General features: G+C 45.6%; 1 protein-coding gene across 3 annotated transcripts in view; it reads right to left on the bottom strand.

Annotated features, from left to right (window-relative positions):
- Positions 1 to 20,337, bottom strand: part of KIFC1 (kinesin family member C1) — a gene marked incomplete in the record, with an annotated part of 1,304,428 nt that overhangs the window by 827,712 nt on the left and 456,379 nt on the right. For 2 of the 3 annotated variants that reach the window (XM_044083556.1, XM_044083557.1), the window contains 2 exon segments: positions 8,265 to 8,354; positions 19,830 to 19,890. In XM_044083556.1, the coding sequence (XP_043939491.1) occupies positions 8,265 to 8,354; positions 19,830 to 19,890 (151 nt within the window). 3 annotated transcript variants of the gene reach the window in all.

Here is a 20,337-nt window from a genome sequence, read left to right as displayed (position 1 = left end):
CCTCATCTCTAGGACTTTGATATGCAAAGCAGTCTCTAGGGACGTCCACTTGCCTTGGACGGATCTGCCTGAACAATGCCCCCCCACCCGAGGCGAGAAGCATCCGTGGTCAACGTGGCTTGGGGTGGGGGATCACAAAGGGCCTCCGTTCACTGAGATCCCGTGCACGGAGCCACCAGAGAAGGGAGTCCTTGCAAACTCTGCTCAGTGGTATCGGCGTGTTCAACGGGTGGAGTGATAGGGACCACTTAACTTGCAGGGTCCACTGCAATATCCTCATTCGCAGGCGTGCGTGAAGGGAGCGACCAATCGCTGCCACCATAGACCCTAGTGACCTCAATACGAACTCCGCCGGAGGAGCAGGACTCTGAAGAAGGGCTAATACCTGATATGACAGGCTGCTCAGCCTGTCCGAAGTTAGGGTAGCTCGAGAGATACGGGTATTCAACCTGGCCCCTATGAACTCCACAGCCTGAACGGGGCACAGAGAGGATTTCTGCAAGTTCACTGAGATGCCTAAGTTGAGGGCAAGAGTCAGAGCGTCATCCCTTGCCACGCAGAGCTGATGCCTGTTGGTGGCGGTAAGGAGCCAATCGTCTAGGTACGGAAAGACCTGAATGCCCTGAAGTCTCAGGTGGGCTGCAACCACTGCCATGACTTTGGTGAACACCCTGGGGGATGAGGTGAGGCCGAACGGAAGAACCCTGAACTGATAATGACTGCCCCCTAGCCGGAAGCGGAGGAACCTTCTGGATAGTCTGTCCATCAAAATGTGGTAGTACGCATCCTTGAGGTCTGTAGAGCACATCCAGTCGTTCTCCCGCAGAAGGGGGAGAATTGATTGGAGGGTGACCATCCGGAATTTTTCTTTGGGAATGAAAAGGTTCAGAGCGGAAAGGTCTAAGATGGGTCTTAAGTCCCCCGTTTTCTTTGGCACCAAAAAGAACCTGGAGTAATAACCCAATCCGAACTGATCTGGGGGGACGGGTTGGATGGCTCTTTTTCTTAGCAACTTCGACACCTCTGAAGCCGCTGCCTCCCTCTGATCGGGTGGTACATTAGGGAGGCGTCTGGTCTTGGGGGGAAGGTTTATGAAGGGGATGGAATAACCTCTGGATATGATACGGAGCACCCATCGATCTGTTGTAAGGGAATCCCAAGTTGACAGCTGCCCTGTCAACCGCCCCCCGACTGCCTCCAGAGAGGGACAGTCGGGCAAGCCCTCAGGGCTGTTGCGCAGGTCTGTCCGAGAAATGTTCTCTATACCCGAAGTTACGCGGCCCCCCTCTGCCTCTGGGCCGGCGCCCACCTTGTCCTCTTCTGCCTCTAGAGGAAGAGGAGTCCAAAGCTGGATGGAATTGCTGAGACTTGCGGAACCACAGCTTCTTTTGTCCCCTCTGATTCCTGGAGAAGGATCGTTGGGGATTAGAGAAGCGGACTCTGACGGCAGACAGCGTCTTCCCGTCCTTTTCACTTTGGACTAGCGTATCGCGAACAGTCTTGACGAAAAGCGAAGATCCGTCAAAGGGTGCTTTCACGAAGGACGCCTTGAAGGGATCAGCGAAGTCGCAAAGACGGAGCCAGGCGTGACGTCACAAGACAACCACGGCTCCGCTGGCTCTAGCGGCTCCCTCCGTCGCATGGGAGAGAAGCCGCATAGATGTGTTAGAAATGGATTTTAGAGTGGCCATTCGAGTCGAAAAAACATTCTTGTCTCCGACCGGCATGGACTCCGGGGGGGGGGCTGCAGCATATTCCTTGATCAAGTCTCGCTATAGCCTGATGGTATGTGCCATATAGTTCAGCGCCCTTATTGAAAAGGTCGCTGAAGCAAACATCCGCTTCCCAATGCGGTCCAGTGCTCGAGATTCCTTATCTGGCGGGTGGACCGAAGAACTCTCCTGTGCGAGTTCTTTCTTGGTGGCAGTCGCCACCAACATGGCATCAACGGGAGATCCCTTGGCCCAAGACTGCCTATCTGTAGGGGGGCTAAGGACTTTATCAGGACGCCTAGGAATTGGCTCCACGGTGTCAGGCTCCTTCCATGCCCTGGTAGTAATTAAGTCTACCAGGGGGTCAGCCAGAGGGGACACCCAGGAGGTAGATGGGCCTGCCTCAAACGCCTCCAGGAACACGGATTCATCCACGGAAGGTTTTTGGGCAGACCACCCCCCTCTAATACGCAATATTTCCATGATGTCTCCGATCTTTGGGTTTGACTTTGGGAAACCTTCCCTTTCATCTAAATCCGTGTCGGTGGTAATGGACTCAGGGGAGTCCAGGTGCCTCCTTTTACACCTACGTTTCCGAGGGACCTCCTCTGTGAGGCTACCCGAAGAGGGCTCGTCCACGGGTTCTTGTTCCTTCAAGGGAACTAGCTGGAGTGCTTGAGAAGGCTGTCCCGATGGTCGGATTACGGAGGATAGATCCTCATGCAGTGGGGGTACAGGAGGATCCACAGCCCGGACCGGGAACTTCGAGGACCTCGACAGTACCCTCTCTCCACTACCTCAAAAGCCGAAGGAGAACTTATCTCGCCAGGCTCCGAAAGCATTCTCCTCAGCTCCGAGGTAAGGATCATGGTCGGGGCCGATGTAGTCAGCGCCAAGAAAGAGGTGCGCTCCGAACCCAGCGGCGCCGAAGACACCAACTCCCCCGGATCTGATGCTCGGCCCTCGGCCCTGAGAACTCGGATCCGACAGGCTCGAGGGTATAGTCGGCGTCGAAGAGACCAGCGCTATCGGCGCCGACAATTCCCCAATTCCGAAAGGGCCCGGATCCGATGACTCAGAGACCCGAAAACGAGTCGGAAAAGGAGTGATCGGAGCAAAAATGGGGGCCGCACTCCCTCCCAGAGGGGGGGGGGAGGCAAGAGCACCCCCATCTGCATTTGGGTCTGTATGAATCGATGCATCATCCGATCCATGTACGCTTCGGTGAGGCTTCTAGTCGATCTAGAAGTCGTCGAGGCGGGCCGGGAGGGCCGCCTCGATGGCATCGAGGGAGACCGGTCCTCCTCCTCCGGCGAAAAGCTGGGCGAACGGAGCCGAGAGGGAGAGGATCCGGGGACCCTCGAGGGAGACAGCTAATTTAGATGGCAGGGCTGAGGGTTGAGTCTCAACTCACCTTTTATGGGATTTATGTCCCTCTTTATCCTTGTGCCTCTTCTCTCTGGTGGAAGAGGCACCAGCGTCACTCAAGCTCAAACCCAAAGAGGGAGGTTGAGTCTCGGGCTGAGAAAGGGGCGCAGAAGGCACCGGAGCTGCCAAGGCAACCTGAGCGGGAGAGGAAGAAGCCGATTCCTGGGGCAGCTTGCCCGCCAGGATCAGCTTATTCTTCCTATCCCTAAGCGCCCGAGGGTTAAAGGCCGCACAAATTTGGCAGGCTACAGATAAATGGGCCACCCCCAGGTATAAAACGCACTGAGTGTGGCCATCAGCTGGTGAAAGCTTATGGCCACACTCAGTACACTTCGAAAAAACGGTTTTGGGCCCTTCAGCCATTTTGAATCACTCACACACTCACACCCAAACACTAAGGGGGAGGGGTGAGACACAGAGGAAAGGCTAGCTACAAGAAAAAAAAACTAATTACAAATTCATAGATAAACTCAGTGGCACTACACACACGTACACTAACTATAATTTTACAAAAACACTGGAGAAAAAAAGGGATTTCTACAAGTTAACGATCTCACCAAGCCAGGAGCTCTTCAAAAGATAGCTACTTCAGCCACGGCAAAAAACAATCTGAGGTAATACAACAGGTAGCAGGGGATTATGGGTAGGGGGGAGAAGCTAGGAGCTCAGATCTTGTAGCTTGGAAAGCTGCCGGCTCAGATCCGAAGTCGAATCCGATACCCACAGGTTGCAGAGTAAATGAAGTAACTACTTCAGATACTCAGATTTCCAGGACCACATCTTCTTGGTCCTCTGCTGATTCCTACAGAAAGATCATTGAAGGACCAAAATGCGGCTACAGACAGCAGACAGTGTTTTCTCGTCCTTCTCACTCTGAACTAATGTGTCACATACTGACTTCACAAAGAGGAAGGAACTGTCATATGGGGTACTGGTAAATGATGCCTTAAAGGGTTCTGAGAACTGACAGAGCCGAAGCCAGGCATGTCACCTGATGGCAATGCCTGTACCAACGGCTCTAGCAGCTCCCTCAGTACTGCAGGAGAGGAGACGCACAGAAGTATTCGCCACTGAATTTAGAGGGGGGGGGGCATACGAGCAGAAAACACTTTCTTCTCCTCTGCAGATATGGACCCTGAGGTCGACTCGGCGATCTCCTTCACCAGGTCTCATTGCAGCCGAATCACATGTGCCATGAAATTCGGTGCCCGAACAGAGAAGGTCGCTGAAGCATATACCCGCTTTCCAAAACAGTCCATCATCCTAGACTCCCGGTCAGGAGGGTGGAGTGTAGAGCTCTCTGAGGAAGCTCTTTCCTAGTGGCAGCTGCCACCACCATGGCATCAACCAGGGATCCCTTATGCCAGTACAATCTGTCTGAAGCAGGGCTCAAAACCTTCTCGGGCTTTTTGGAATGGGCTCCACCATGTCTGGCTCCTTCCACACTCAAGATGTAATGAGATCCACCAAAGGATCTGCAGGAGGGGATACCCAGGAAGTAGAGGGTCCTGCGCCAAAAGCCTCCAGGAACGATTCCTCAGAGGAAGGTTTTTCGGGCAGACCACCCCTTGCACTGGCGAAGGAGTTCCATAATGTCTCCACAGGAGACATCTTCGGGGGGGTGATTGGGGGGGGGGGTCTTCCCCTTCCTCCAAATCAGTGTCTTCGGTTAAAGACTCAGGTGAGGAGTCTAGTCTAAGTGCCTCATTTTGCACGTACGTTTGCGAGGAACCTCCTAAGTGGCGATCTGTGAGGAGGACTCGCCAACATCTTGCTGTTCCCAAGATGAAGCGTCCTGAGGCAAAGAGGCGGCAGGCTGTCCCTGAGATGGCAAAATGGATGGATCTGCACCAGAAACATAAGGAGCTGGAGCAGAATCTGAAGATGAAATGGTCAAGGGTCTCAAAAAAATTGAGAGAATCCTCACCACCACGTCGAAAGCTGAAGGAAATGAATATCCTGAGAAAGGATAATAGGAGGAGCCATCACCCTCTGACCCAACGGGGGAGTCACAGCCGAACCTGCAGGCACAGAGATACCAAGGGGACAAACTCGGACCCGACACCAACCCCTCAGATCCAAAGCTGAGGGTACGGCTCCAAGCTAGTCGTATCCGACCTGCTCAAGGTCATGGCCGGCATGAAGGTACAATGTACCATTGGAGCTGGGCCCTCGACACAGAGTGCCCTCGGATCCATGGGCTCCGAAACTGGAGGTCGGAGCAAAGAAGGAGTAAAGGGGGTGAAAAGGGGCTGCATGCTCCAGAAGGAGAGGGGGCAGGCAAAACTCCCATCTATATCTGGGTGTGGAAGAACTTCCGCAGCATCCTATCCATCTCCACTCCACTAAGGCTGCTGGTGGAATGGGACGAGGAGGAGATAGACTCCGGCCTGGAAGGCGGTGAGGAAAAGCTTGAGCTGGCGACCAGGTCTGGGGCTCCTCAGGCTCCGTAGAGAAACCGAGGGGAACAGAGCCAGGGAGACTCCGGCCTCAGAGCCAATGCAATTTTTACTGGAGTTCCAGCAGAGGCCGAGCAATCCGGGGATTGCTTGTTTGGCCTATCCCTTCTGGAGGACTTTTCTACCTCTCTGGTCCTCTTGCCAGGAGTCTGATTCCCAGAGGCTGGGAAGGAGACGGGGGCACAGGCCGGGGTGGCATAGTCTTTAGTCCCAGAGGACGAGGAGGGAAGAAGACCCTTCAAAATAAGTTTGTTCCTCCTGTCCATAAGTGCCTGGGGATTAAACCCAGCACAGATGGAACAAGGAGGCCTGTAGATGGGCTGACCAAAGACCAACTACATACAGAGTGTGGCCAGCGGCTGGTGAGAGCTTATGGCTACACACTGTGCACTTTCTGAAGCCAGGATTTGGATCTTTAGACATGTCCTTAACCTAGGCCCAGCACACACACACACACACACACACACACACACACACACACACACACACACACACACACACACACACACACACAAAGGAAAGATAGAAGGGAAAAAGAACAAAAAAACTGTAAAGAGCATAGGGGAGGTAAAGCAAAGTAGAAAAGAGAGGAGAAGATTTGAACAAGAGAGAGCACTCACCACTACTTTTCCAGCAGAGAGCACGGATCATGATATGGACTGAAATGCGGCAAACAAGATCAGAAAAAGAAAGGGGTTAGGAGCATTATGGGTAAGGGGAGGAGCTCTGAACATGGATCAGATGCTGAATATGCGGCATAGTCTGACAAGTGACTGTTCTGGGAACCCAGAGGTTGAAGACCAAATGAAGACAACTACTTCAGATCCATAGATTGCCTGGCCATCAAAAGAACTGGAAAAGCCATGCAGTCAGTTTTAGACTTGATATGTCTGGGTGAATTTATTCCTGTGGGGTGGGACAGGTGGTTTGGAGTCTGATTCAGAATCCAGGTGGAAACAGAAGATGAGGCCAAAGAAAGGGGAACCAGTAGGCCAGTAAGGTGCAATGAGGATTACTGTGCTCTTCAATCTGGCTGCTTTCTGCAGAAACCTGGGACACAAGGAAGTTGGTGAGGATAGGCATATAACAAACCGAGGGGCCAATCATAGAAAAGTGTGTGTCTCAGTGACTCTCCTGTTGGGGGAAATAGGACAAAGCAGCTGCTACACTTGTTGTTTAGGGGAGATTCAGAGAGGGACTCAAAGGGCACTCCTCTGAAGTTGTTCCACGACCAGCTCCTTCACCATCCTAGCCACACCAGTTTCAGTTAGACTCTTTGAAGAGTGCGACGATACCAAGGATAAAAGCCTAGAGTGCCTCTCCAAAAAGAAAGAGGGTACCCTAGAAGGCACAAGATACAAGGACTGCAAGTAGGTGGTTCGGGGCAGGAGGTCCAGGTCCGAAAAACTTAGGATCCTGACGTTGTTTTCTTTTCTGAATCCGAGGACACCATCCTTGTTCGAATCTGAAGACTTAAAATGGAACAGGGTAAGTCGGATCTGACCTCAGCAGCTTCTTTTTAGGTTCTGCAGCAGGTGGCCCATCAATGGACCTGGATCTTTTGGCATGATCCCTAGACCAAGAGGAAGTGGAAGGTTGAACACCAGTGATGGCTTCTGAGAAAGTCATAGGCAATAACCCTTCAAAGTCAATTTGATAATCCTCTCTCTGAGGGCCCAGGACTTAAACGCCTCAGATATCACACTGCTTAGTCAAATGCTCAAGTCCTAAGCAGTATACACCCAAAGTATGCCGGTCTGAAAAGGGCATCTTTTGTCCACATCTTACAGACTTCTTAAAACTCCTTTCCACCATGCTTTAAGTTACTGAAAGGAAGAAAAAATTTGAAGCAGATGCACACCCATGAACACACAAACCACAGTAACAAAATTACCATCTATTTATAAAGCTGAAGACGCACCTTTTTAGGTCTACACACGCACACACACACACACACACACACACACACACACACAATGTACATATGTATGTATGTGTATATACATACATATATATATATATATATATATATATATATATATATATATACATACATACATACACACACATATGTGCGTGCGCACACACATAAGCTAACATGCACACATCTGGACACAAACATGCACGCCAAGACGCACACAAACGCATGTGCGCACATACACGCACACACACACGCACGCACACACATTATATAACTAAACCACTATCCAAAGCTGGTAATACGAAACTAAATACAATAAAAAATACCTTCTGAAAAATGGAAGTACTATGTTCACAATAAGACAAAAACAGCATTAATAAGTGATCACTAAAGACATAACGAGAATTTGAGTGCATTAGTTTCTAAAATGTTAGATGTCGAACTTCATCAGAAATATGGAACACAACTAAACATTAGTATCAGTATAAGCCAAGGCTAATTAGCATATTAATGACATCATCCATTATCTATTCCATCAAGAATGCTATTTAGATTTACATGTCCATTTAGTCCAGGGGCGTGTCTGCCCCAAGTTTCACTTTCATTTACCATTTCAATTCCTTTACTTCCAGTAATGGATTACAGCCACCAAAAATAATGGAACTTTTTCAATCACAATGAACTTAAAAATGGAGCACACTGAGTGCTGACTAACATACTTGGCTAGAGCATTTTTACAGTTACCTTTTCTAATAGCTTGAAAATGTTCTTTGATCCTGTCACTGTGTCTTCTAGTGGTTTTCCCCACGTAAAAGCCATCGCAAGACCACACTCCTAAGTAGACAATCTTAGAAGAATTACACTCATACTTTTCTACAAAATCAAAAGCAAAATTAAGTGGTATCAATAGAAACATATCCCCTTGAGCAATGTGTTGGCAACAAGCACATCTTCCACACGTATACATACCAGGGGGAATTAACCTGGGCAACATATTTTGTGAAGGACTGGACTTAAAAAGGGACTTTAAAGAATGTGTTTTCTTATATGAAAGTGAAGGGCTAGTCCCTAAAGCTTTAACTAACTCCTAACTGCTTTTAATAATACCCCAGTTCTTCGTAATAATGTTCCTGATACCTTCGGAGTGTAAAGAAATAGGAATGGGAAATCTCGTACATTCATTTGATGAATTGCCCTTAACACTACTGAACCTGTACTTAAGGATAGGTAGGTGGTTTGGTGTACCTGCAATCTGCAGTTTCCTTAAAACAGTTAAAAAACAACTTAACAGGGTAATGTTTATCTGCAAACAGTTTCGTAAGATAGCGGCATTCCTGCAAAAACAAGGTGTCATCACTAATAATCCTACTCAGACGGACAAACTGACCTTTAACTATATTTCCGGCTGGATGCTGGCTTGAGAAGTCAAAGGTACTTGTTATGACTGCTGAATCCTATACTAAGGCACTGTACGAGCACATCCACTGGTGCATAAATCGTGCCATCCCCAATAGAAACAAGATGCTCTCCTCTAAAAAAAAAAAAAAAGGAAGCCAATATGGTGGTCCCTTGCCATAAACAAACTTTACAACGAAAGGAAGAAACTGTTGTAGAAAAGAGGAAAATCCCAGAATGCAAAAAAACTCCCTTACCAGCCTCAGTAAGAAGCTGAAATCCCTCATAAAATCCTCCAAAGCTAGTTATGAAAATAAAATTGCCAAACCTTCCAACCACAAGACATTCTATAGCTATGTCAAGAATCTAAATGGCAATGCTCAGATCTGCTCTGAGCTACAACAGAATGGCATTAAATATACTGATCCCAAGGATATTGCCAATATCCTGGCAGCTCGATTCAGTGCAAACTTCACACCCATCTCACCCCCTTAAGGGCCCATCTCAATACCGAAAGATTGCCAAATTCCAGTAAAAACGGCCACACAGGTTAAAAAAAAAACACACTCTCCAAAGCTAAGAATGCAGCATCCATGGAACCAGACTACATCCAAGGCTGTGTACTACATGAACTACAAAATGAACTGGCACCTCACCCAAGTGTCATGTTTAATCAGAGCCTCACCTCAGACTTCATGCCCACTGAGTGGTGCACAGCTACAGTTACCCCACTCCAACAAGGGGGAATCCACCTTGGATCCCAGGAACTATCGCTCCATCAGTCTGACGAGCCTGATCTGCAAGGCCAAGGAACGTATTGTCATGGAACTTGTAAACAAAGACATTAGCAACCTTCAAACACTGGACCCCATGCAGTTTGGGTTCGTAAAGGGCCGATCTTGTCTCCTGAACCTGACCGACTTCTTCACATAAGTCTCCAGAGCCGTGGACAAGGGTAAGGTGGTCCACACAGCCTATCTGGATCTCGGCAAGGCCTTCAACACCATCCCCCACTCTAGAATCATAGATGAACTTATTAAGCTGGGTATTAATCCTCACGTCACTCGATGGGTTGCCAACTGCCTTACTGACAGAACCCACCCTGTAAAAGTAGCCGATTTCAGTCCTGGTACCGCTCTTGTTTGGCATCTACTTCTCTGAAGTACAGACCAACACTCTGGCTAACAAAGAAACTGGGAGCCATAATTAAATCCCCAAATGATGTGGATATTCTACAAAAGGGCCTTGCAGAAACAAATACTTGGTGCCAGAGCCATGGGCTTAAGCTTAATGCCAAAAAATATATAGTTATCCCCTTTGGGAAAAAAACATGTACCCGTGAATTACCACATAGGTGGCAGTACACTAAACACAGAAAGTGTGAAAAGAGACTTAGGGACACAGGTGGACAGTGGTCTCACCTTCGATAACCATATTGCCACAACAGTCAGGACATCCTTCTATGTGGCACACCTCAGCAGTAAGGGCTTTTCATCCAAAAAAAAAAGGAGGTCATTGTCCCACTGTACTCATCCCTCATTAAAACCATTATAGAATACAACACCCCGTTTGGTATGTACCTCTCAAGACATCTGCAACAAATGGAAAGGCCTCAGAAATACCTGACTAAAAGAATCACAGGCCTAAAGCAGATGCCCTATGCTGACCATCTAAAAAACTCCACCTATACTCTGTCGCATATAGTCCACTCAGAGGCAATCTCTGCTTAACATACAAGGCCATGTCAAACCCAGAGCTGTTGGACATGCTACACTTAAAGAAATCCCAATCCCTCAGAGAGACATGCTCCAGGGATCTAAAAGTACAGTTTTGTACCTATCATAAATGTAGATGTTAGAGTGTTCACACTGCTGCAGTCATCACACTTGGGTTATCCTGCCGTCAGGCGGTCCCCGCAGTCGGCCAGAGTTCGAAAGTCTTGGTCCGGTGTCGGTTGCTGTTGCTTCTTCCCTGACGTCAGTGCGCCAGGGGCATATAAGAGGCATCCGATGCCATTTTCTTCAGTTTTTCTTGCCCCAGATGTCAGGTGCCCCCCAAGTAGGTAGGCAATACATATTGCTAATACAACATATAAAAGGAGTAAAAGGAATACCTTCAGTTACAAGCAAATACACCACAAAAGTTGTACAGGATAGAGAGGTATAGAAAAGTTCAGCTAGGTCAGAGGGGATGGAGGGAGGGTAACCTGGACTGCAGCAGTGTGAACACTCGAACATCTACATTTATGGTAGGTACAAAACTGTACTATGTTCATCGTGTTACACTGCTGCAGTCATCACACTTGGGTTGAATCCCAAAGCTAAGGATGGGAGGTGGAACTAAACAGGGTTTGGAGAAGCTAGTAGGCCTTGCAGGACTGCAGTGGCAAAGCCAGCTCTGGTTTTAGAGTATAGAGGTAAGTGATAGTGCTTGGTGAAGGTGTGCACTGAACTCCAAATTGCAGCCTCCAAAATATCCTTGGTTGGTACCCCTCTAAGAAAGGCTGTTGATGTTGCTGTAGCCCTGGTGGAATGGGGCCTGATGTTACCAGGTACAGGTTTTCCCATGGTGTGTGTAGCAGAAACGGATACAATGTCCTATCCTTTTTGAAATGGTCTGTTTTGAGATAGCTTTTCCTTGTGATCTTGCAGCATAGGAAACAAAGAGCTGGTCAGATTTTCTGAAAGCCTTAATTTTATCTAAGTAGTAATGTAATTGCCTGTGAATGTCCAAAGAGTGTAGGAGCCTTTCCCCTTTGTTCTGGGGGTTTGGATAAAAGGTGGGCAAATGAATGGTTTGGTTCAGGTCCACACTGGATACCACCTTTGGCATAAAAGAAGGGTTAGTTCGTAAAGTGACTCTGTCTTGATGAAAAATGATGAAAGGCCATTAGGGCCTGTAGCTCCGAGACTCTTCGAGCTGAAGTTATTGCTAGCAGCAGGGCAGTTTTCCATGATACAAATTGTAAGTCAGCTGTAAAAGCTGGTTCAAAGGGCGGTAGTGTAAGTTTTTCAAAAACAAAGTTGAGATCCCAAGTTGGAGTTGGTGCTCTCCGGGGCGGTCTTATGTTCTTAGCCCCTCTGAGGTACTGTTTTAGTAATGGATGTGAAAATATAGGAGGATCTGTGTTGTATTGAGCTGAAATAGCTGAGGCGTGGATCTTAATAGATGAAAAGGAAAGTCCTTTATGCAACATCTCAGTTAAATATTGTAGAATCTGAGGAATATTTGGGACAAGGGGATTTTGGCCTTTAGCCTGGTTCCAGACGCAAAATCTTTTCCATTTGTCTGAATAGGCTTTCCTGGTGCTGGGCCTCCTGGCCTCCAGAATGACGTCCATAACAGCTTTAGAGAGAAGTGTTGACTGGTTGTTTGGGTAATTTGCCATGCAGCCAAATTTAAAGTCTTGAGCTGGCTGTGTAGAATCTGATTGTTTTGCTGAGTGAGCAGGTGAGGAATTTGAGGTAAAATACATGGTGGGCCTTGAGCCATGTTCCTTAGTATTGGATACCAGCGTTGACTTGGCCAGTCTGGAGCAATGAGTATCATTTGTGGCCTCTCTAATCTGGCTTTCAGCAGCACCTTTGCCAGAAGAGGCAGTGGAGGAAAGGCATACACTGTTAATGTTTTCCAACTGAATGAGAGGGCATCCACTTTCCAAGCTACTGTGTGGTATGTCCTTGTGCAAAATTTCCATAGTTGGTAGTTTTGGGGGGAGGCAAACAGATCTATGTCTGGGCTCCCCCATTTTTGAGTTATCATTGCAAATACTTGTGGATCTAGTTTCCACTCATGAGGATCTATGATGTTTCTGCTTAGATCATCTGCCAATGTGTTTTTCTTTCCTGGCAGGAATTGTGCTTGTAGTTGAACTTGGTAGGTCAGTGCTGTGTTCCACAAGGTCATTGCCTGCCTGCATAGGGGGCAGGAATGTGTGCCCCCTTGTTTGTTTATGTACCACATCACTGTGGTGTTGTCCGTCTTTATTAGGAGTTGTCCTGGATGTAGGAGGTTCTTGAAAGCGGTTAGGGCATTTTATACAGCTAGCATCTCTTTTTGATTGATATGTAGATGCCTTTGATCTGCAGACCATTTGCCCTGAATACACTGTCCTGCCATGTGTGCTACCCAGGCATAATCCGATGCATCTGTTGATATAGTTTGCCTGGCTGTGGGTAAGGTAAAAGGCTGACCCTTGTTGAGGTGACATGCCTGAGCCCACCATAGAAACTCCTGTTGAAGGCAGGGAATGAGTGGTATTATTGTTTCCAAGCTGTGGCTGTGTTGAGTCCATACGCTTTTCAGGTACCATTGTAATTTCCTCATATGCAGTTTTGCATATGGTATTAGTAGTATGCAAGATGCCATGAATCCCAAGGCTTGCAGAATTTTTCTTGCAGGGAGTTGGGTCTTTGTTGCCATCATTTTGAAGTATTGAGTCAGTTGTCCTCGCTTGTCTGGCGTGAGATAAGCCATCTAGGCTGTTGTATTTAAGCTGGCACCCAGGAATATTATGTCTTGTGAGGGCACCAGTTTTGACTTATTTTTGTTTACTGTGTACCCTAGGCAACTTAATAGGTTTTTGACAAACGCCAGATGCTTTAAAAGAATGTCCTTGCTTTCTGCTTGAATAAGGCAGTCGTCCAGGTATGGATATATTTGAATTCCTCTGTCTGCAGTATGAAATTACTGGTGCCAGGCATTTTGTGAAAACCCTGGGTGCAGTAGATAAGCCAAAGGGCAGTGCAGAAAATTGGTAATGGGTTGAACCTGCTATAAATCGGAGGTAACTTCTGCAATTTTGTCTGATAGGGACATGCAGGTATGCCTCCTTGAGGTCCAACGTTACTAGCCAAGCCTTCTTGCCCAGCATGGGAAGAAGTTGCTGTAGTGTTAGCATCTTGAATTTGGGTACTTGCAGATATGTATTTAGAATTGAGAGGTCCAGAATGGGTCTCTAGGCTTTGTCCTTTCGGGGAACTAGAAAGAGTCTTGAGTAAAATCCTTGTCCTTGCTCCTGTGTAGGAACCTGTTGAATGGCTCATGTCCATGAGAGCTGTAATTTGTTTTTGAGCCTCAGCGCATTGATTTGGCGGCAGGTTTGGCATTCCTTTTATCCTTGGTAAAGTGTGAAAGTGGAATCTGTATCCTTGAGATACAATATTTAGGACCCATTTGTCTTTTGTGATGATGTGCCAGTTGTCTGCAAAAAGTGCTAGTTTTCCTCACAAGGGAGTTGCCAAGAGGGATTTGCTTGGCAGTCTGAGGGGCAAGTCATTGGGTTTGTCTTCTGAAAGTCTGAGACCTGTCTTCTCCTCCTTTCTGGGTTGCAGCACCCCATTGTCAAGGCTTGTAAGAGCCTTGTGACTGACCTCTGCCCCTTGGGCGTCTGTATTTGCCCCTCTGTGGCCTGTCAGAAGCTGGAAAGGACCAGTTTTTGGTTGGCCAATTTCTGCTGAAACGAGGGGGTTGAACATGTAAAAAATCCTTCACCGTCTGCATAGATTTTGCCTTATCCTCCATTTTCTTTAAAACTTCTGCTTTTACACCAAATAAAACATCCTGCTGTAAAGGTGCATCCAATAACTTTGCTTTAACATGATCAGGTAAAGTTTGTTCTTTTAACCAAGCATGCCTACGTATGACAGACCCTGTCACTGCTGCTCTACAAGAAGCTTTCAATGAATCAAATCCACATTTATGTTTTCCCACTTGTTCAGCTGCATGCAACAAATCTTGCATTTCCTTGTAATCAGGCTGCTCTGTACGTGTTATTTTTTGTTTTAACTGAGACATCAGATATTGTTGATATTTCAGCATGTGAAACTGGCAATTTAAGGCCCTCATAGCTAGAGTAGCTGAGGTATATACCTTCTTTCCCCATCTGTCTAGTGCTCTAGAATCCCTTTCAGAGGGTACAGGATTTTTAGCAGTAGAGGCCTTAATCCCTTTGGGACCCTGGGAAATGGTTTCCGGGTCAGCAACAGGGCTTTTATATAGAAATTTGTGCGAGTCAGGGACTCTAATATCTGTCTGGTTTGGCCGGTGCAGGAGGTAGTGAATCTGGGTTAAGGCTAGATTCTGAACAAACATCATTAACAATGTCTAACATGGGTGGAATAGCAAGTGGTCTGTCCTGGGGTAGTAAAAGGAACCCTCGGAACCTTTTCTTAGAATCAGAATAATCCTGGCCTTCCCAGTGGAAATGTTCCCTCATGGTATGTAGAGTTTCCCCAAAAGAGTAGTCTTCTGAGGGAGATGCTGAAGGAATAGACTCTTCAGCATCAGAGTCTTCATAAGGGGGAAAAGAGTATTCCTGTTCCTCAGAAGAATCTGAGGAAATAGAAACCTGGTCAGAGGAAGCGTAGTCCTCCTCCTGTCTAGGCCTTTTATCAGGAGGGAGATGGGAACCCCTGATTAGGGTAATTAAGTCTTCAGCCATCTTAAGCATCTGTTTCTTAGGCATGGGGCCTTGTACTGGAGACTGCTGTACAGTCTTCTTTGCTCTTAAAGGAGTTTTCAGCTTTGCATAGGATTTAATAGTGAGTGTAGTCAGTCTGAAGACACCTTCTGCAACTGAAGGCATTTCAACTGCACCAGAATCTCCTTCAGCCATGGAGTCGGAATGACCTAAAGGCAAAGGCTGTGGAGGCCTAGTAATCTCTGCTTGGGAATCGGATGCCGTCTGGGGTTCTAAATCAGCGGTCGTCAGGGGCTGCGTAGGTGCCTCACTGAAAACTGGAGAACCGGCGACTGGGCCAGCAGAGGCCTCGGAGTCTGGTTTGGGCCTCGGCCGCCTGTCCTTATCTTTGCGTTTTTTATGCATTCTGGTCTGTTGCTCCGACGGCATGGTATAATTAAATTTCCTACCAAAATAATGCCAGACGAAATCAAACCGACGTTTAATAGTTTGTTTGTTAAACCTAGCACAAAACCGACAACCTGTGACATCGTGGTCTGGGCCTAGGCAAGGAATACAATAAGAATGAAAGTCCTTATGAGGTATTTGCTTCCCTCAAGGAATGCAATTGTTAAATTTTTCTGACATCGGACTAAGGCAAGAAAAGGTTCCCCAACGGGGTACTTAGCTTTATTGAAGACTTTGGTCTGAAATTCGATTTGAAAATCTCAGGAGTCGGCCGACCAGCACTTGCGAACTGCTTCTGTTTCGGGCACCGCACGGCAAGAAAGACTGAAGAAAATGGCGTTGATGTCTCTTATATACCCCCTGGCGCACTGATGTCAGGGAAGAAGCGACAGCAACCGACGCCGGACCAAGACTTTGAATTTCTGGCCGACTGCGGGACCGCCTGACGGCAGGATAACCCATGTGTGATGACTGCAGCAGTGTAACACGATGAACATCCTTGTTATCACAATGAAAAAAACATGGTGGAGAGATAGGTTCCTGATCCAGAGACTCCCCAGACTCTAGAATAGACTGCCCATACATGTTAAGCAGAGCGCCTCTTTGACCCTCTACAAAAGGAACCTTGATGACTGGATGGGAGATGGGAAATTCACCCCGGGGATCACCTCAGTCGCCTTTGCTAGGCAGGCATTAGAGAAATAAATACTGTGGGAAGAAATAGCCAGGAAATTGTTATGGCTAGGCTTGTATAGGCCCCTACGGCAGATAGCCTAGTACCAACCTATGAAATGTATCCTTCCTAAGGATGGAAGACAAATTCCTTAGTGGCAGGGTCAAAACAAAGGGAAATGTCTAGAAAATGCACAATGTTTCCCTTCCCCGACAGAGTAAAATCTAGGAAATCAATGCTTTCATTAAGTTTAACCAAAAAAGAGTGTATTTCATTCGGAGCCCCCAAACCACAAAAACGATATTGTCAATAAATCTTTTATACAAATACACAAACTGGAAACCTTCCAAATGGGTTAAAGTACTGACTTCCCATGCACTAAGTACTTGGTTGGCATATGCTGATGCCATTTTAGCCCCAATTGTCACCTCTTGTAACTGCTGGTAAAAGGTGTTGTTAATGGAGAAAAGTTATTTTCCAAAACCGGTTTAATCAAGGTGTGTGTCTTAACCCTGTGGGAAGAAGGGTCTTATCCATCTAGCAAGGTAATCAGAAAAAAGTCTAAGGCTCTCTGATGAAAAATGCTTGAGTACAAAGCCACTATTACCCAAAGTGACCAAGGTAGAATCACCTGACACTGTAGGGAACTTAAACAGCTCATCTAAAAATTCCCACAAGTCTTTCAAGTAAAAAGGAGAATTTTTATACCAAAGGATACAGGAAAAAATCTAATGTCTCAAGGGAGTATCCTGAGGATTCTTGTGTGCTTTGGGAATACCAAACATTCTCCCTATAGTTAGAGAGTCCACTGTCAAATTCAAGTTCCCAATCGGTAATAAGACCCTCTTTAAACAAGTTAAGTAAGCACTTGTCAATGTAGTTAAAACTAAGTGAATTTCTTCAGGGGTGACCATTTTGTAGTGGTCTTTGCCAGGCCTTTATTCATTTTACATACATAAGCTTTAGTGTCCATTATGACAATGCCTGCCCCTTTGTCTGCTTTCATAATTCATATATCTTTATTGTTAATCGACCCTTGGAGAGCTTTTCTTTCATCACCTGATAAGTTAAACTTTCTAACAGGTTTGGTATTGAGATATTCTCTGTCATTTTCACAAATCTTAAAAAAAAATGTTAAGTGCTGCATTCAGTGGAGGATTAAACGTACTTTTTCTTTTTAAAGTGGTGGAGTGGCCAAAACTTTCCTCTATCAAAAGGTAAGTGATGCCTGAAGCAACTGAACAATTCACAAGTGATTCACTTGAAATTCTACCAGCAAACCCATCTACAAATAAGTCCTCCTCTTTAGCACTTTCAGTGTCAGAGTTAGGGCATTCATTAAAAACAAACTTATTATTGCTATAACTATGTTTAAAGTTCAGCTTTCTACAAAATAGTTTTAAGTCTATGATAACATTTGCTGTCGATGACCTTTGCGAGGATACAAAGTTCAAACCTTTTCCTAAAACTGCTGTTGTGGCAGGATCAAGTTTAACTTCAGTAAGATTAAAAATCACATTTTCTGGTGGAAATAATAGTGTGTTATCAATTAAACTTGTCTCCTTCCTCTCGCACGGCTTCTGCCTCTCCCTCTTACCCTTCCTGCTTCCTTCTATTCCCCTGGAAGGTCCACTCGAAGCTTGAATGCTCTGAAAGCTCAGGGATAAAAATGGTTATTCCTAAAGCTGCCTGTTTCTATGCTGGAATGACGGGGCATAGATTTAAGGATAGGATACTTGAACACTTAAGTGCAAAGGAGAGTGGTTAGTAAGAATGCCTTGAACAAACACATAAAACAATTTATGGGACATTCTTTTGTGTTTATGGTATTATGTTTGGTTTATGCAAATGTTAGAGGGGGTAGTATGACTGATAGAATTGAGAATGAGGAGCTAAAATGGATAGTGACTTTGCAGGCAGACAGGAGCTTTGGGATCAATGATAATGTTTCATTAAAGCCCTATCTAAAGAACTGCAGATTGGTTCATTAAGCTGTTAAGGTTGCTATGGTGATACCTTTACTGAGTGAGTTTAAGTGGTAATTTGATCATTAAGCTAAACTATTTCAAGTTAGATGTTTTCTAGAGTTTTATGGTCTGAAGGAGTGTTATACATGAAAGCACTTACCAAGGTTTTATAAACATTTAAACTACAGTCCTGGTGGTCAGTTTATTCTTCTTTTTTGAATATTTACGTTTTGTTGTGGAGTGGTCTGACTGGTTATTGTGGGGATCATCCTTTGAACAAAATAATATCTGCAAATAAATCCAACTTTTCTTGATCACCTTATCAATTATATCCTTGAGCTTCTGAGTCCCTTATTTTTTTTGCCAATGGTTCTAAACATAACACAATTAAAGGGGAAAAAGGACAATCCCTGCCTGGTTCCGCTGTTCAAAGAACACTTATCAGAGTGGAACCCCCTGCTTCAATTTTCACCTCGGGTCCCTCGTATATCCTCCTAATTAACCTTATTCGGTCAGGGAATGCAAATACTTCCATTGCCCTAGACATAAAATCCCAACTTACTCTATCAAATGAATCCTCTGCATCATCAAGACCCATCAACAACAGTGGTATTTTCTTATATTCTGCTTCCCATTGGATGATTGTTCTATTAATATTGTCAAATATTTGCTTTCTCTCCACAAAACCACACTGATCCATATCTATAAATTCTGGCATCAAATTTGCCATTCTTTTAGCCATTAAAGATATATATTTTATAATTTAAGCGGGGCTATATGAAGCTGGATCCGATGGGTCTGTACCATCTTTAGCTATTACAGCTACCTTACAGATCTTTATTACTTTCTTCCCTCCAAGCTTCCAAACTTCCACAGGAATATCATATATTCCTGGAGACTTTCCTGTAGATTAATTATGCATCACTATTTTTCTCTCATCTCTGCCTATCCTGACAGATGAAGTTAATAAGACGAAAGCACTAAACCAAATAAAGTTTCTTTAATGGATATGGACTCAAGGCAACTTGTTTCAAAGATATGAAGGGTTTTAATACGAAAACTTTGGAACTTTGGGATAGAAGCCAAAATTCAGTCTCCTTCCTAGTTTCTGCCTTTCGCATTTGTTCTGTTCATCCAGAAGCCTTTGCAAAGTTATGCATCCTCTTGGTACTGAAGCTACTTGTGTGACTTAAAGGTGCAGTAAAGCAGCCACACTTTAACATGATACAAGCTAACTTGCACTAAAGAGCATTGTTACAATTATCTTGGGCCAACTGAGTGCAAAGGTAGAATTTTCTGTCACAGCTGAGACAAGTTATGAAACAGCCACCCAACAAATCTGCATACAGAACAGAAATGTAATATATGCCACAGGAAAGAAGTTTATGCACCTGAGCAGTCCATACCTGCTATATCCGTAGCCAATTTGGGTCGTGTGGAGGCTGCACCATTATCACGTAAACGTTTCTGCAATGATATAAAAGATGTATTTTTAGATTACATATCAGCTAGTCGTAAACACTACATCAACAGCTGATGAAAAAATTAATTATAAACATATTACTGCATTACTATACAAGACCAAAGCATGTCATCTGTACCTTCTCAGCCATATGACAGAATTCCATTGTGCTGGGTATAGTCACTAACACCAATCTGTGCTAAATGGCACATCATTTCAAGTTTTGCATTGGTCACTTTCATATAAGCAAGTTTCTAGAACCTCTAGAACCTCAAAATGCCCTTTCAATGAAAAGGCCTTTAAAATTGCAGCTATCTGGAGCCTTATTATTACAGACATGCAAGCATTCACCTTACCAGCCCATCTTTAAAATAGTCCAGCAGGAGATAAAAGCTACAATTCCTGACAGCGCCCTCTTAGCAATTCTTTAAATATACACACTATGGCAACAC

The sequence above is a fragment of the Protopterus annectens genome, chromosome 9.part0 (assembly GCF_019279795.1).
Source record: "Protopterus annectens isolate FY-2018-M chromosome 9.part0, PAN1.0, whole genome shotgun sequence".
NCBI lineage: Eukaryota > Metazoa > Chordata > Ceratodontiformes > Protopteridae > Protopterus > Protopterus annectens.
This window is presented reverse-complemented; position numbering and strand designations above follow the sequence as displayed.